The following is a 16,356-nucleotide window of genomic DNA, read 5'->3' as shown; positions in this document are numbered from 1 at the left end:
GGAGAGGTAGGAAGGGGCAAGGTGATGGAGAGCCTTGAAGCCTAGAGTGAGGAGTTTTTGTTTGGAGCGGAGGTCGATAGGCAACCACTGGAGTTGTTTAAGAAGGGGAGTGACATGCCCAGATCGTTTCTGCGGGAAGATGAGCCGGGCAGCGGAGTGAAGAATAGACCGGAGCGGGGCGAGAGAGGAGGAAGGGAGGTCAGAGTGAAGGCTGACACAGTAGTCTAGCCGGGATATAACGAGTAGTGGAGTCCAGGCTAGCAACCATGAATTCTGAGTTCCCACCATGACTCTAACCCCAGGACACTTTCCCTTCCTGTGGGGTCTGAATTATAGCACCAAGATAGCTTTGATCACATGCGAATTCTGCATCTATCATCTTCTGAATCTCTGTTTGAACTGAAGCTGGAGTAACTCCCATTCTTATGCTTGCTGAAGAAAGCATTTCAAACTAAAGGAGATGCTGCGAAGGAGGGGATGCTGCTAATCCAAACATGTGCTCTTCCCAGGGGTAGAGCAGATGCTCTGTTCTTTCCAGACCTCTCACATCTCTGGGGAGGAGGAACAGGCCTCGGTCTTGAATGCACTTCCAGAAAAAACATTACTGTAACTCCTAAAGCAAGATTTTTGCCTTGAGGAATCTCCAGAAGGGCCTTCAGTCAGTCTGGCAGAGGATGTAAAACATTGTCCTCTCTAGAGGAGCTAAAGGACAAAAACTGGTCCAGGTTCTGTTTTCATTCCTCCTCTGACTTTGACTTAGAGATGGTGGTGAGGGCTTGCCCCACACCGTCTCCATTTTCTCATACCTAATACTAATCTTTCTGCTGGTGGGACAGTCAGCACAGTGATATCTTCCAAGGTGGAGGGTGAAAATGCCATTGCCAAAGAAAAGGAAAAAGAAATCAGTCAGTCACATTTCTGGATGGGTTGAACTAATAAGGCAAACGATTAGGAAGCAGCATGGCCTAGTCGAGAAAGCATGGGCCTGGGGGTTAGAGGGATCTGAGGTCTAATCCTGGCTCTGCCTGCTGTCTGATCTTGGGCAAGTCACTTCACTTCTCTGTGCCTCTGATACCTCATCTGTAAAAATGGGGATTAAGACTGTGAACCCCATGTGGGACAGGGATTGTGTCCAACCTGATTAGCCTGTATCTACCCAAGTGCTTAGAACAGTACCTAGCACATAGTTGTGCTTAACAAATACCATTAAAAAGAAAAAAAAAGGTGTACAGTAAAGCCCATGATTTTTAATGCTAGATTGTCTGGTCTTGATGACACAATTTAATCTCTTACTAGATGTTTCCAGAGATCTCTCAGGACTCTCCATTGACGTAGATTTCTTTCTCCCCAAGTTCATCAGGTTGCTCAGTTTGAGTCCCGCTGCACCTTTCTTCTTAACTAATAGAAAAAGGAAGGAAGATGTCAACATATTTCCCACCCTTTACACCCATATCTCATGATTCTAAGAAATCACAAGGAACTCAGTTGGAGATATCCCCTTGTGCTCCAAACCAAATGTGTATTAAAACTTCTCTGTTGTCTCTATTGGGGAAGGATGGACCCAGAAAGCTAGGGAGGGAGTAATATGTGAATATTTTTCTGGAAGGGCACTGTTAATCACTTTCAATGTGGGATACTATAGAGGGAGAAGTATTAGGAACACTCAGCTTTTCCTATCTTGTGGGATTTGAGCTCTTGCGATGGCCCACATTAAGGAAAACTCATACTGTAGTACTCACCCAACCCATTGCTGTACACAGGGGCATGCAAACACGCATGCAGCTTTTCCTGACACTGCAGCATATAGTATTCAAATAGGCTCACATTGTCAAACATTTCCCAAATTCCCAAAGTCATTACAAGCCAAAACGTGGGGTGGAAACTCACGTTATGGCAGAACTGAAAGCATGCAGGGACATTTTTCTCTCAACTGAGTATTTCACATACACCATGTAGGCCAAGAAGTTCTCAGAACATTTTGAATACGTTACAACCGGCAACTCAAGCTACCCATGCTGAATTTTTTCCTCTGGCACCACTGGGTTGAGTGACATTTCTGGAGCTTCCATTACCATCTTTGGTTTCAGTTATTTCAGGATGGCCGTCCACATTGCTCCCACATTCGGATGCTGACGGGTTTTTCTCAGAAATCTCCGGCTGGCAATAGGAGACAGATAATACATTCATATCTAAGGACTGGTATTTCACGGTACTGGTGTTACTCTTCATGATTTTTTGCAAAGAGCATCCCTGTCTACAAACAGGGAATGAACCTGGCCTGGGACAGTATGAGTCCTGGTTCAGTTAGACTGCTGAAGCAACTTCTCCAAGGCCACCTGGAATCAGGTGGGCAGGCAGCTATCTTAAAGAATGAGCAGATCCTAGCAACCTGTCAAACAATGACATAACTAGAATCCATAAAAGCTTTTTGTGCCACCAAACCAGGCTGTCAGAGGGATGATTTTGACTGTCATTCACCTTTAAACATCTAATTCCAACCCAGATCCTGGTACATTTTAGTTTAGCCATTGGGTCAATTAACCAATAGTATGTATCGATTGCTTACTTTGTGGGCAGCACTGTACTAAGTGCATACTTAATATGGCCATTACTCAGTTTACCCTTCCATAGACACTTTCAGAGAACTACAGGATTTCTAAGAACTTGCTGAATATGTTTTCTAACTGGAAGGAAAGCACATCGCCTAAAATAACCTCGTACTTGGACTCCAGTAGGGGATAAGGGCATACAGTTCAGCACCCGGAGTTCTCTCCAGAGCTTTTCAACAGATTTGTTACCAAGCATAGATCATGTTTTGAATTATCCATCGATAATAATAATAAAAGTTGAAACGGGGGCGGGGGAGCTATTGTAAAGCCCTAGAGAGAGAAAGGTGATGGAAACTCATGACTGAATCCCCGCCTCAGGGAAAAAAATCCCACTTCTCCCATAATTTGTCACATGGACTGCTGGCCTTTCTCTGCTCCTATTCATTCATTCAATAGTATTTATTGAGTGCTTATTATGTGCAGAGCACTGTATTAAGCGCTTGGAATGTACAATCGGCAACAGACAGAGACAGTCCCTGCCCACTGACGGGCTTACAGTCTAATCGGGGGAGACGGACAGAAACAGTAGCAATAAAGAGAATCAAGGGGATGAACATCTCATTAAAACAACAGCAATAAATGGAGAAGCCTTCAGCTCAGGAACATCTGGGAGTTCTCAGTCTCCAGTTTACCTCGCTCCCTGGACAAATGAGCTGAAATAGCCAGTAGGCACAGAGTTAATTGGCTCTTTTCTTGGGCTTCCCTGAACTTGAACTTGAGGTACAGTGTACTGTTGGATACGAATGGCGGTTATGTCAGGCATTGGACAGAACAGACAGGGTGGAGTTCAGCCCAAGTGATTTTTCCAAAGAATGGGTGGGAAGGAATAGCCACAAAATAAATCTTCCAGTTTAAGAATGTAAAGGAAAATAGTGTTCCAATAAAACCTTTTTTCCTCAAGCAAGAAAATATTTTAAGTCCATATCAGTTTCATCAGTTCCCTTGCCAAAATAAAGTTTTTTAGCTTATTTGAGCACTTATTTTTTATTATGTGGACTAAAATGCAAAAGGAAAGCTTCAGATTTTGGACTTTCACGGAAAAAAAAAGTCAAATCACATCCCTCCTGGGGAAAGGGATGGGACTTACCCTTTGACAACTTAGGCGCTGGGTATCTGGAATGTACTGGTTTCCCTCAGAAACTTCAGCCGGCAGGCCACTGACCTCCTGGATGACCTTTGGGGAAGAGAGGATTCAATGAGTCCTGAAGGCAGCATACCCAGCTTCAGTAAGGAAGTCATTTTTGCTCACTTCCTGGTCCACAGACCTTGAAATAGCAACTCAGGGGAATAGGTTGCAGAACATAATAATAATAGTAAGAACAATAATTATCATTCTGGTATATATTAAGCATTTCCTGTGTGCCTTAGCACAGTGATAAAGTGCTGGGGTAGATACAGATACACACTGAACAATCAATCAGTGGCATTTGTTGAGAAGCAGAGTGGCTCAGTGGAAAGAGCACGGGCTTGGGAGTCAGAGGTCGTGGGTTCGAATCCCGGATCTGCCACTTGTCAGCTGTGTGACTCTGGGCAAGTCACTTCACTTCTCTGTGCCTCAGTTACCTCATCTGTAAAATGGGGATGAAGACTGTGAGCCTCACGTGGGACAACCTGATTACCCTGTATCTACCCCAGCACTTAGAACAGTGCTCTGCACGTAGTAAGCACTTAACAAATACCAACATTATTATTATTATTTATTGAGTGCACACTTTGTCCAAGTATGGCAGAGTACAGTATAATAGAACTGGTAGATGCCTTCGCTTCCCACAAGGAACAGATAAGACACAATCCCTGTCCCGCATAGGGCACACATTCTAAGGGGTGGGAAGAACAAGTATCATCACCACTTTACAAATGCAGAAACTGAGACCCAGATAGGTTAAGTGATCTGCTGAAAATCACTCAGCTCATCAGTGTGAGGTCTCCTGATTCCTCATGCTCTTTCCACTATGCCACCCTGCCTTCCCCCGGGATGTGCTGAGCCAAAAAGGGGCTATTCACACAGACATCCAAATTTTCCTTCACTCAGCCATTTTATTTAGCTTCAGTTGACCATGGCACCTCAAGAGGGGTCTTTTCATCGGGAAAGCTCATTATGAATTACTCTACCTGCATCTCTACAAAGAAGCCGTCTCCTTGAACTACATTACTATGAAAGTTTGTTCTGCTGTGGCTTCAAACAGAAGATCCATACTTACTGCTCAGTTCTCTCTCATTTTCATGCCTTGGAATTTTCTTAGCAAAATATTCCCTCACTTTATTAGGAAGGTTTTAAGAGTGCTTCTGCTTGAGAAACATTGCCCTGGATTGTAAGGTCTTTGAAGGCTGAGATAATGGACAGGGAACATGACTACTCATTCTGTTGTATTGCATTCAGTGGTTAGTACAGTGCTCTGCACACAGTAAGTGCTCAATAAATACCACTGATTATTTGATAACACCAATTAATTCTATCGTGCTCTCCCAAGCGCTCAGTACAGTGCTCTGCACACAGTAGGTGCTCAATGTTTTTTATAGACAGTAAGAGTACAGGCTTGGGAGGCAGAGGACCTGGGTTCTAATTCTGTTCTGTCACTTGCCTGCTGTGTGACCTGGGACAAATCACTGAAGTTCTCTGTGCCTCAGTTCCCTCATCTGCATATGGAGATTTGATACTTGTTCTCCTTCCTACTTATGGAGAACTATGTGGGGCCTGATTACCTTGTATCTATCCCAATGTCTAGCACAGTGCTTAGCATATACTCAGCCCTTAACAAATACCACACTCTTCCTACTAGACTGAGCTCAGCCATTCTTGGGAGACAGAGCATCTTTATTCATGTCTGAAGGAATTAATTTTGTCCTTGAACCTGGAGCAGTATTTTCTGGGAGACGGTTGCCTTAGGACTGCAAGTTCTTTTAGGACTCTAGATTTCAAACTTGCTGTGGGCAGGGAATTTGTCTGTTATACTGTACTGTCCTAAGTGCTTAGTACAGTGCTCTACACACAGTAAGTGCTCAATAATATGACTGACTGGTACACTCTTAAGACCCTGAATGGAATAGATCCACAGTTTTGGTCTGTCCTGTGAGTTAGGAGTTTCCAACTCTTTCAGGACAGAAAAATGTTTCATGAACTAGGAGACACACAAACTTGTTGTTACACATTTCAGCTAAGTCTTGAAGAGCACTCCGGAGAGCTCTAGCTTTCCCGGATTTAAAAAAAATCCAGGCTGGGCTCTTGTGTAGTGTTTTCCAAACTTATTCAATTTATTTCCATTTTCAGATTTGAATATGTCCTCGCATCAGGTAGTTTCCAAGTTTCCCTCCCTGCCTGCTACTCTGCCTCACCAAGCTCCCAATCCTCCCTGCCGGGGCTCTCTGATCCAAATGAAGCCTCTCTGCTTTGCTCAATCCCTTTTTTTTTCCTGATGTTGTCCTCCAGCTGCTCCAACTTCCTGTACTTGATTTAGAAATGCTAAGTGGTTTCTAGTTGCATTTTCTGAAGGATCTTCTGAAGACATTTAGAATGCTCATTTTCCTGAGGATTTTCTAAAGGACACGTACAAAAAAACCCCATGCCTAAAAGTGTCACTTATTAAAGGAATTTTCTTCTCTTTTCTTTCCACTTTCTTCCCTCTCATTGTTAGGATTTGATACTGCTTGATACACCTAGTCTAATCTTCACTACTAGCACATCTCCTTCCACTATCTGAACAGCTTTGAATGATCTCAGGGAGCAAACTGCAGACAAATTGGGTTAGCAAGACAAAGTTTCTGAGATCACTGTAGGGACTTTGGCATATAATGGCATATATTCCCCCAGTATACTGTCCCTGACTCCTTTTTTCCAATGCCTCCAATCAATCAATGGCATTTACCTAGTGCATACTAAGTGCAGAGAACTGAACTAAGTGCTTGGGAGAGTACCATACAACAGGATTACTGGATACATTCCCTGCCCATAGAGACCTTACAGTTTAAGACACATGTACCAAGGAAGTCAAAGAGCATTGGGCACCTAATTAAATAACACAGAGCTGGTCCTAGGCTACAAATAGGGAGTGGAGGGTAAGTATTAATCCTGGTATTTATTGTTTACTGTGTGCAAAACACTACACTAAGCACTTGAGACTACTGAGTGTTGATAATGACAACGACTGCCAGAGCAGATAAGTATAACATATAGCTATGGTAGGCTGTCTCTGATATTCCAGCCTAGTTGAGGGAAACCGGGCTTGAGAGTCAATGGAGTTGGGTTCTAATGCTGGCTCCGCCACTTGTCTGCTGTATGACTTTGGACAAGTCACTTAACTTCTCTGTGCCTCAGTTACCTCATCTGTTAAATGGAGATTAAGACTGTGAGCCCTATGTGGGACAGGGACTGTCCAAACTGATTAGCTTGTATCTACCCCAGCACTTAGTACAATGCCTGGCACATATTAAGTGCTTAACAAATACCACAATTTGTTAAATGACTGCAGGGGAGAGAGGGTCTTGGGGGGTGACCCCCACAGATGGCTTTATGGGGACAGGTCATGCAGTAGAGAGGGAATTTGGTCTAGTGGAAAAAGCACATAACTAAGAGTCAGGTGGTCCTGGGCTGTAGTCCCGGCTCTGCAATTGTTATGACACATCAGTTAAACATTCTGGGACTTAGTTTGGCTTTAAGACTTAGGGACCCTGAACTAGTCTTTTCTCACTAGCCTGCAATGATTTCCACAAGGGGGAAAAAACCATACCAAAAAAAGTGACCCTTTCTGAGCTCTTTAAAATATTTAAACTTTTTTGGCTCCCCAAAGCCATCCTCACCCTGAGCCACTGCTCGGCCTGGTCTTTGCTCTGCAGTCCCAGCACAATCACATCAGCATTCAACGGGGTGATCTTCAGTTTGTGTTCTTTCTTTCTCACTTGCTTCACTTTATGTACAACGCTGCAACCCAATAGGTTCACATCCAGCTGGGGGTTGTGGTCCTTGGATGACTTGTAGCACTGAAAGAGAACAGATTCAGGGTAAATTCAGTTGCTATTCCAAGGCAGGCAGAGATAATTAGCAAAAGCAGCACCACTCTTTTGATAATCTTTTTCATACTGGGCTTTTGGAACTACAGATAGATTCAGAATCAGAAAGGAGGAGTGCTGCCCTTAGGCTACGAGCAAGTGAGAATTTGAATATAGACATCTCTTTCAGAAATGTTGATCCATTTCATGGACTCTCTGGCAGACTCGCTGATTATTTCAGTTTCTGAGCCTGTGCTACTTACTGCCTATGCTGTGGCAGGTTCATTATTTGCTAACAGGGTGGGCTTAATGGAAAAGGGGATAGAAAACAAAAGCAAAGGAGCAATTTTGTGATGACATAAAACTGTGGAAGGCCTGTACCATGAATGCATTACAGGTCTTGTGGCTGCGCCTTAAGAGATATTAGAAAGAACGGTCATCAAGGTGACTAGGGAAGCGAAAAAATCCCCCCACGAAGACAGGCTGAAAAGAATAGCAAAGGCCAAGGTGGAGAAGAGACATGATGGTGGTTTATATGGTTGTCTAGATTGTAAGCTTTTTTCTTTATTATGGTAATGTTAAATGCTTATTGTTTTCCAAGCACTGTACTAAGCTCTGGGTAGACATAAGATAATCAGGTTGGATAAAGTCCATGTCTCATATGAGGCTCACAGTTAAGAAAAGTTAGTAATGTAGAAAAGAAAATTAAGATGCTTGAAGGCATAACTATAAGCACATGGAGGGCAACTACCATATTGTTCCTCAGAGTCCTATTACCAATAGGAGACCAAACACTATGGCACACTGTCCATTATTCGGACCCAGCAATAACGTTTCTTGTGCTCATTAATGATGATGATAATGACATGCCTAAAATACAAGAAAGCTTTCTCCTTATAGGAGACATAATATCAAATATATTAGGAAACATCCCCTCCCTCCAAAATTAAATGTTAATCTTAGGGAAAGGGAGAAAACAAAATATTTTTCTGACCTGTAATCTGCTGTCCTTAATGACACAAAGCTGCTTGGCCCACTGCCCCAGCCATTTCTTCCTCCACAAGAAGGCACAGATCCGGGAGTCCTTCATCAGCTCAATCGTGGCTTCTGGTGATGGCCACTGGTGGTGAGTAGTCGATTTCCCTTTGCTGGTCTCCTCTTCATCGTACGACTCGTAAGAGCTGCTAACGGCTTCTCCATCCTCTGCAAAGAAGCCTTGCTTGGTTGCATGTCCCTAAACACACCTATCCCCTTCTTCTGGAAATCCTGCTCTCTCCCAGTTCTCCTCCTAGCTAGCTGCTCCTCCTCAGTCTCTTTCACATGCTCTTCCTCTGCCTCTCACCCTCTAATATTGGGGGTTCCTCAGGGCTCAGTTCTAGGTCTCCTTCTCTCCTCCATCTACACCCACTCCTTTGGAGAATTCATTCGCTCCCACTTTGTTTCAGCTACCATTTCCCAAATCTACCTCTCCAGCCCTGACCACTCTCCTTTGCAGTATCACTCTTCCTCCTGCCTCCAGGACATCTCTACTTGGGTGTCCCATGGACACCTCAAACTTAAGTCCAAAACACAACTTCCCATCTTCTTCCACAAATCCTTTCCAATACAGGACTTTCCCATCACTGTAGACTATCGCTATCACTATCATCCTCCCCGCTTCACATTATCCTCGACTACTCATCTCTCTTATTCAACCCACATATTCAGTCTGTCACCAAATCGTGTTGCTTCTACCTTGATAACATCTCTAGAACCCACTTCTTCCACTTTCTTCCAACTGTTACTATGTTGGTCCAAGCTCTTATCATGTTCTACTTCTACTACTACATCAGTCTCCTCACTGACCACCCTCGGCCTCCTGTCTCTCCCCAGTCCAGTCCACGCTTCGCTCTGTTGCCCCAATCATTTTTCTAAAAAACATCCTCTGCATGCCTTTTTACTCCTCCATAACCTCTGATGGTTGCCCATCCACCTCTGCATCAAACAGAAACTTCTAGCCATCAGTTTTAAGGCACTTGATTAGCCCTCTCCATTCCACCACAACCCAGGCTGCATGCTTTGCTCCTTTAACACCAACCTCGATCTTGTCTCTCTCGCCACCAACCCTTGCTCTCATCAATATGGTATTTACTGAGTGCTTAGAGTAATGTACTAAGTGGTTGGTAAATATTCCCTGCCCACAAGGAGCTTCAAGTACATATCCTTCTTCTGGCCTGGAACTCCCATCCCTTTCATATTCAATAGATTACCACTCTCACCACCTTCAAATTCCTTCTAAAATCATGGCTTCTTCAAGAAACCTTCCCTGACTAATCTCTCATTTCGTTACCCTATTTGCTCTTCCTTCTGCATCACCTATGCATTTGAGTCTGTACCACTTGGATACTCCCTCCACACCCACGGTACACATATACCTACCCTTAAACTCCACCATTTCCCCTTTCTGGAATTTATTTCAACTTCTCTCTCCCCTACTAGATTGTAAACTCCTTGAGACCAGGGATCGTGTCTACAAACTTTAGTGTATTGTACTCTACAAAGCACTCTGCACAGTGCTCTGCATATAGTGTGCACTCAATACCACTGATTGACTGATTGATAAATATGCTGGGTTAGTTCAGGCAAACCACAGTATAAACACAACAGACCTGAGAGTGAGGAGGCATGGAACTGAGGAATTTCAAACAATCAATCCATCAGTGGTACTTATAAAATGCTTACTGAGGTCAGGGTACTGTACTAACTGCTTGGAAGGGTGCCATAGAGGGAGACAGACAAAAAGTGTTTACAATTACAGCAGGAGGAAGAATAGGATGAAGTAATAGTGTGAATGTGTACGGATGTAATATTAGAATCATTGACTATTTCCTATTAGAACATTTCATGAGAAATGTTTACAAACTATATCTCTGGCATAAGGTCAGCAGGCTTTGAATTTTCTATGTGATTTTGCTAACCCATTAAGCTAGTGATAAGCCTTTTTCAAGTTCCAAACAGATTTGCTATTCACTCCATATCTAGTTGTTCCTAATCTAAATTCACTGAACTATGACCAATATTAGAACACGGCCTTTCCTGAAACTTTCCACTCTCCTGGCTATAAACACCCACAAAAAGTGCTTTGTGACTAATTATTGTCTGGGAGGTAGGTACTAGCTGGTTGCACAACACTAGGTGGCAAAGAGAAGCACTACAATTCCTACTTTGATAACTCCATGCTTCTGTTTTCAGCAACGTGTCCAAACCTGTGTGCTCTTGCTCTACCTTCTCTGTCAGACATGAACAAAGCAGCTCTCTCAACTGCTGCCTGCTAACAGTCCAGACTGCAGACTTGCCAAACTGCCACACCTTTTGTGAAGGAAGAGCAAAGATCCAAATTTGCCCAGAGGGACAGACTTACTGTCATCAGAGCCATTATATTATCAAGTAAAACAGGCCCAAATGCGTAAATTCTAAACTCCCATAGAATTTGATAGTCGGTAAAGGAAGGCTGAAATGGACTCCAATTTTTTTTTTTTGTCTTATGCCCACTCAATTCACAGAGTACCCAGAAGGGCCCAGAGTAGCAGGGGCAAGCATTATTACCCATTTCAACAATTACCTGTAGCATAGTTCCAGTAGTTTTGGTCTTTTCCCCTACCAGTCCACATTCCACTTCATGGAACATCACACATCATTCCTCAAAAACCTCTAAAGACTGCTTATCTCCTTCCACATCAAATAAAAACTCTTTACATTGGTTTCAAGGTTGTCCGCCGTCTTTCTCCATCTTAAATTCCAGTTCTTTTCACTTACTACCCCCAGTTTACATGTCTCACTTAACTACTAACTGTATTCACCCTCAGCTCTCTTGTCTTTCACTCCTTGTTCATGTGTTTCCTTGACCTGGAATTCCCTCCTCTAAAGGATCATCCAGACATTAGCACTCCCAATCTTCAAAGTCCTCCTAAAAATTCCCACCTGTTCCAGGATTTAGAGCAAGACTAAGTATGATGGGGGAGGAAACGATAGAGAGAAATCATAGATGCTATTATTCATTATTATAGGGAAATTATAGGGAGCTGTTAAGGCAGGAAGATAGTGGTGGTGCTACCCAGAGGGGAACATTAACAAAGACAAGCTTTAGGAAGGCAGCTGGGCTGTTCAGTGTGGGACATAGTGAGCTTTAAAACTAAAGGACCTTCTAGATGATGACCCTGAAGCAGGAGGAGAAACAAGACAGAAGAGCAGGGGAGGGGGCAATTTATGGAACTATAGATTTGTAGATCTCTCAGTGTTGGTGATGTAATAATAATAATAATAATTGTGGTATCTGTTAAGCATTTACTGTGTTCAAGGCACTGCATTAAGTGCTGAGGCGGATACAGCAGCGTGGCTCAGTGGAAAGAGCATGGGCTTTGGAGTCAGGGCTCATGAGTTCGAATCCCAGCTCTGCCACTTGTCGGCTGTGTGACTGTGGGCAAGTCACTTAACTTCTCTGTGCCTCAGTTCCCTCATCTGCAAAATGGGGATTAAGACTGTGAGCCCCACGTGGGACAACCTGATTCCCCTATGTCTACCCCAGCGCTTAGAACAGTGCTCGGCACATAGTAAGCGCTTAACAAATACCAACATTATTACATTATTATACAAGCAAGTCGACTCATACACAGCCCGTCCCACATGGGGCTTGCAGTTTTAATCCCCATTTTACAGGTGAGGTAACTGAGGCACAGAGAAGTAAAGCCACTTGCCAAATATCAACAGCAGACAAGTGGCTGAGCTGGGATTAGAACCCAGATCCTTCTGACTACCAGGCCCATACATAGGTGGAACCATGTAAGTGGATGAGCTCCTTGAGACCATCTCAGTGCTCAGTACAGTGCCTGGCACATATTAAGCCCTTAACAAATATCAACTGAAAAAAATGAGCACAGAAGAGAAGAGGACTCGGAGCCGGGCTTTCCAGGACAACCACAATTAAAGGATGAGAGGAGAACAAGGAGCCAACGAAGAAAACTGAGAAGCAGCAAAGCAGGTAGAAAAAGAACAGGAGCCTACTGTGTCTGTCAGATCGAACACCGGAGAGGGTAACCATGAATAGGGGAAGGAAGTCAACAGTGTCAAAGGAGTCTAGAAGTTCTGAAATGACAGTTATAGGAATATTATCTTGGGAGATTATAAATTAATTGGTTGATGTCTCCTGGAGGAGATTTTATTTCAGAAGGGCTTTGATAATGGGGAGAGCTGTGATCTGTTGGATTTGAAGGGGAGGTGGAGGAAGTTTCAAGCTGAGGGAAGGGTGTGAGCAAGAGGTTGATGAGGAAATAGATGAGAACAAGGAACAAAATGATTAGGTAAGTTTGAGGGGAAAGAGTGGGAGTTGGAGTGTAGTGGGAGAAGAGAGTGAAAAGTTAGAGAAATTAAGGCCAATGACCAGGAGTTTCTGCTTGGGCACTCAGAGGAATGGGTAACCACTGGAGGCTTTTGAGGACTCAGGAGACCGTTCAGAAAAATATTTTTGAAAATTAGCTTGGAGGTTGTGTAACTAGAGATGGTGATGGAGTAACTAGAGACCTACTTAATGTACTCACTATCTTGTACAGAAACTCCAAAAAGAGCTCATTTACTTATACACGCTGATTTCAAACTTGAACATGCCAGTGAGTATCTAGTATCAGCACATATTAGATGTGAAATATCCTTTTTCATGTTTATCCATGAAACTTTGAGGCTTAAGTTTGAAAATCAGTCCCCCATATATAGGAGCTTATAAACCCAGACCACCCTTCAAATCATACTCATTATTTGAGCTCAGTAAAAAAGTTATTCATTGCAGTCCCAAAGTTAACCTTGTCCTTCACAGTAACACCATCATTAATCACCACTATATGCTCCTGTCAGTAATGCGGGGTTCATAACACTGAAATAACAGGAAACACCAGGCACAATACTTCAACACCAGGCATAATACTTCAATTGATTGAAGGCTTTTTTAGGTTCCCTCCTCTTAATGTGGCTGTGATCAGCATCGAAGCCCTGGCTAACCCGTCTCATAAGAGAGGGTTGAAAAATCTTGGAGAAACACTCTTCCTGTCAATAAAACAGGCAGCAAACACTGAATCTCAGGGCCAAATTCTCCCTCCTTTGGTAATTTTATGGGACTAAGTCTTCCCTCTTAAGAACCTTCACCCACTGCCCTAAGTAGTTTTTAAGGGGCCAGAAACATTCTATTTCTTCCGTACATGGATCAGTTAACCCCAATGACAGTTGAAGCTGTTGTGATGTACCATTTAAGGAAGTGTCATATGGCTCTGCCTCCTCATAGTATCCCTCTGGAGACTCGATCTTTGGGATTGGGAGCTGTTTCCTCTCTGGAATCTGTGGAATGAATAAATAAAACAGTTTCAGGCAGATAAAGACATAAGCACAGGAAAGAGCTCAGAATTACCGAGAAGGGAGTACTTTAAGCCACACCATATAACCTGTAGGCATGTGTGACTTCAGCCCAAGAGAATGACAGACCTGGGAAGGACAGATTTCCTCCAGAGGGGTCGCAGATCCAGCTAAACAGGATCGAGTGATGTCAAGGCAACAGGCTGTTAAAAAATCTGATTTATATTCCTAGAGAGATGGTGAGGATTAATGGGGAAAAAAAAACAGTGGGAAAGGAATGAGATCTGGTTTCACTTGCACAACTTTATCACTGACTCATGGAAAATCCCTTATTCTTTCTGAGCTCTAAATAGCCTTGCAGTCAAATGGACATGATACTACAATATATCTGCCCAACAGGGTTTTTAAGGTGCTTTACTAGAAAGTGGTGAGCATCATCAAAGAATCCAGATAGAGAACTTCACAGCACTTTTCTGCTCTTCCCAGGGAATGTTCCCATATTTTAGTGGTCAGATGAAGGCTTTCATTCACCTAGGGCAGGGGAAGCTCAATGGGATAGCAAGCCATTCCCTACTATTCCCATGTGTACACCTTTCTTTATGTCCTCCCCTGCACTTCTGAGACATTGCTGGCGCAGACAAGTATGTACCGGTGAAAGTGATGGGGGAGGAGCCTGTTGCCTAGACAGCTGTGGGAGTCTCCCTGGAGGCCTTGGGATGGAGACCTGGAAGGTAATGGGTCCAGAGCACCTGCCCTTTTTCTTAACAGTTAAAGTGGTCCTACTTGTTTTTACTCTTCTTGAGCTAGGCCTGCAGATCCCTAGTTGACATAACCTGTTCCCTCCATCAGTGAAGCTTTTAGCATTATTACCGTTTCACCATCTCAAAAGGAGGAATGGAACTGGAGGGTTTGGGTTATTCAGCCCTGGGGAAAAATCCTTGGACTACCCTCAGTCTTTACTCTGAGTTTGGTACAGTTTTGAGACACTCAATCACCTTGCCCACTCCAACCTTACTTCTCTGATTTCCTACTGCAACCCAGACCCCACACTTCGCTCCGCTAATATCAACTTATTTACTGTATCTCAATCTTGTCTATCTAGCTGCTGGCTCCTTGCCCACATCCTGACTGTGGCATAGAACTTCCTCCCCCTTCATATCCGACAATCACTCTCCCCACCTTCAAAGCCTTATTAAAAGCACAGCTCCTCTGAGAGGCTTTCCCTGACTAAGCCCTCTTTTCCTCTTCTCCCATTCCCTTCTATATCACCCTTGCACTTGGATTTGTATCCTTTATTCACCACATCCTCAACCCTTTGGCACTGATGTACATATCCACAATTTATTTATTTATATTAATATCTGTATCCCCTCTAATAATAATGATGATGATGAGGATGGTGTTTGTTAAGCACATCATGCACCAGGGACTGAACTAAGCATTGGGGAGGATATAGGCAAATCTATCTGGACACAGTCCCTGTCCCACGTGGGGCTCACAGTCTCAATCCCCATTTTACAGATGAGGTAACCGGGGCCCAGAGAAGTGAAGTGACTGGCCCAAGGTCACATAGCAGAGAGGTGGCAGAGCTGGGATTAAAACCTATGACTTCCAGGCCAATGCTCTATCCACTACACCATGCTGCTTCTAGTTTGTAAGCTCACTGTGGCCAGGGAACGTGTCTCCAAACTCTGTAGTATTGTATCCTTCCAAGTGCTCAGTACAGTGCTCTGCACACAATAAGCACTCAGATTGATTTTGAAGACTTCACTAATCCCCCAACATATGATTGCAGCTTTCCAGTGAGTCAGACTATGATGTGGTTCAGAAAGCGCTCCTTAAGTCCCTTCACATCCAGGTCTACCACCTTCAGAGAACTAGAACCATCCTGACAGTTTACCCTGCTATTTGCCAGGATTGAGATACTCCTGGGCTTCTGGCTAAGAAAGCGATTGTTGCCTAAACATCATTTTACTGGCTGAGCTGTATGCACTTGACTTTTCACCTCAAGGCAGCTGCTTTAACAAACTCAATCAAGGCTATGTTATTTGTATGTAGGTCAGCAAAGTCCAAACTCGCTTAGAAACATAGTACATATTTAAGGTGGAAAACAAATCAAGAAAGTCAGTGGAAAATGACGCTGAAGTAAAGCAAACCTCTGAAAAGAGTCCAAACTGGAAAAGCCCTGGTTTAGTTGCCAAATCTGTCTCCTCTCCTCTCCCTTCTCCCTTTCTGCTCAAAAAATAACATAAAAAACCTCTGGCAGAGAAGCACTCTTGGATTAAACTGGAAATATCACCATGGAGGAAGGAAAAGAATCAACCTATTTACTCTTCAGCCAATTTTAGGAAACACCTCATGGTGCCACTGAACTACATAGATGGCACCA

General features: G+C 43.5%; 1 protein-coding gene across 1 annotated transcript in view; it reads right to left on the bottom strand.

Annotated features, from left to right (window-relative positions):
- AFAP1L2 (actin filament associated protein 1 like 2) overlaps positions 1–16,356 on the bottom strand; it is a 114,500-nt gene that overhangs the window by 11,202 nt on the left and 86,942 nt on the right. Inside the window, exons 5-10 of the mRNA XM_029081019.1 lie at positions 13,862–13,952; positions 8,587–8,795; positions 7,404–7,583; positions 3,697–3,783; positions 2,073–2,157; positions 1,294–1,398 (exon numbers count right to left, since the gene is read on the bottom strand). Of these exons, the coding sequence (XP_028936852.1) occupies positions 1,294–1,398; positions 2,073–2,157; positions 3,697–3,783; positions 7,404–7,583; positions 8,587–8,795; positions 13,862–13,952 (757 nt within the window). The remainder of the gene's footprint in view (positions 1–1,293; positions 1,399–2,072; positions 2,158–3,696; positions 3,784–7,403; positions 7,584–8,586; positions 8,796–13,861; positions 13,953–16,356) is intronic.

The sequence above is a fragment of the Ornithorhynchus anatinus genome, chromosome 16 (genome assembly GCF_004115215.2).
Source record: "Ornithorhynchus anatinus isolate Pmale09 chromosome 16, mOrnAna1.pri.v4, whole genome shotgun sequence".
NCBI lineage: Eukaryota > Metazoa > Chordata > Mammalia > Monotremata > Ornithorhynchidae > Ornithorhynchus > Ornithorhynchus anatinus.
The sequence above is the reverse complement of the archived record's forward strand: the minus strand, read 5'-3'. Positions and strand labels throughout refer to the sequence as shown.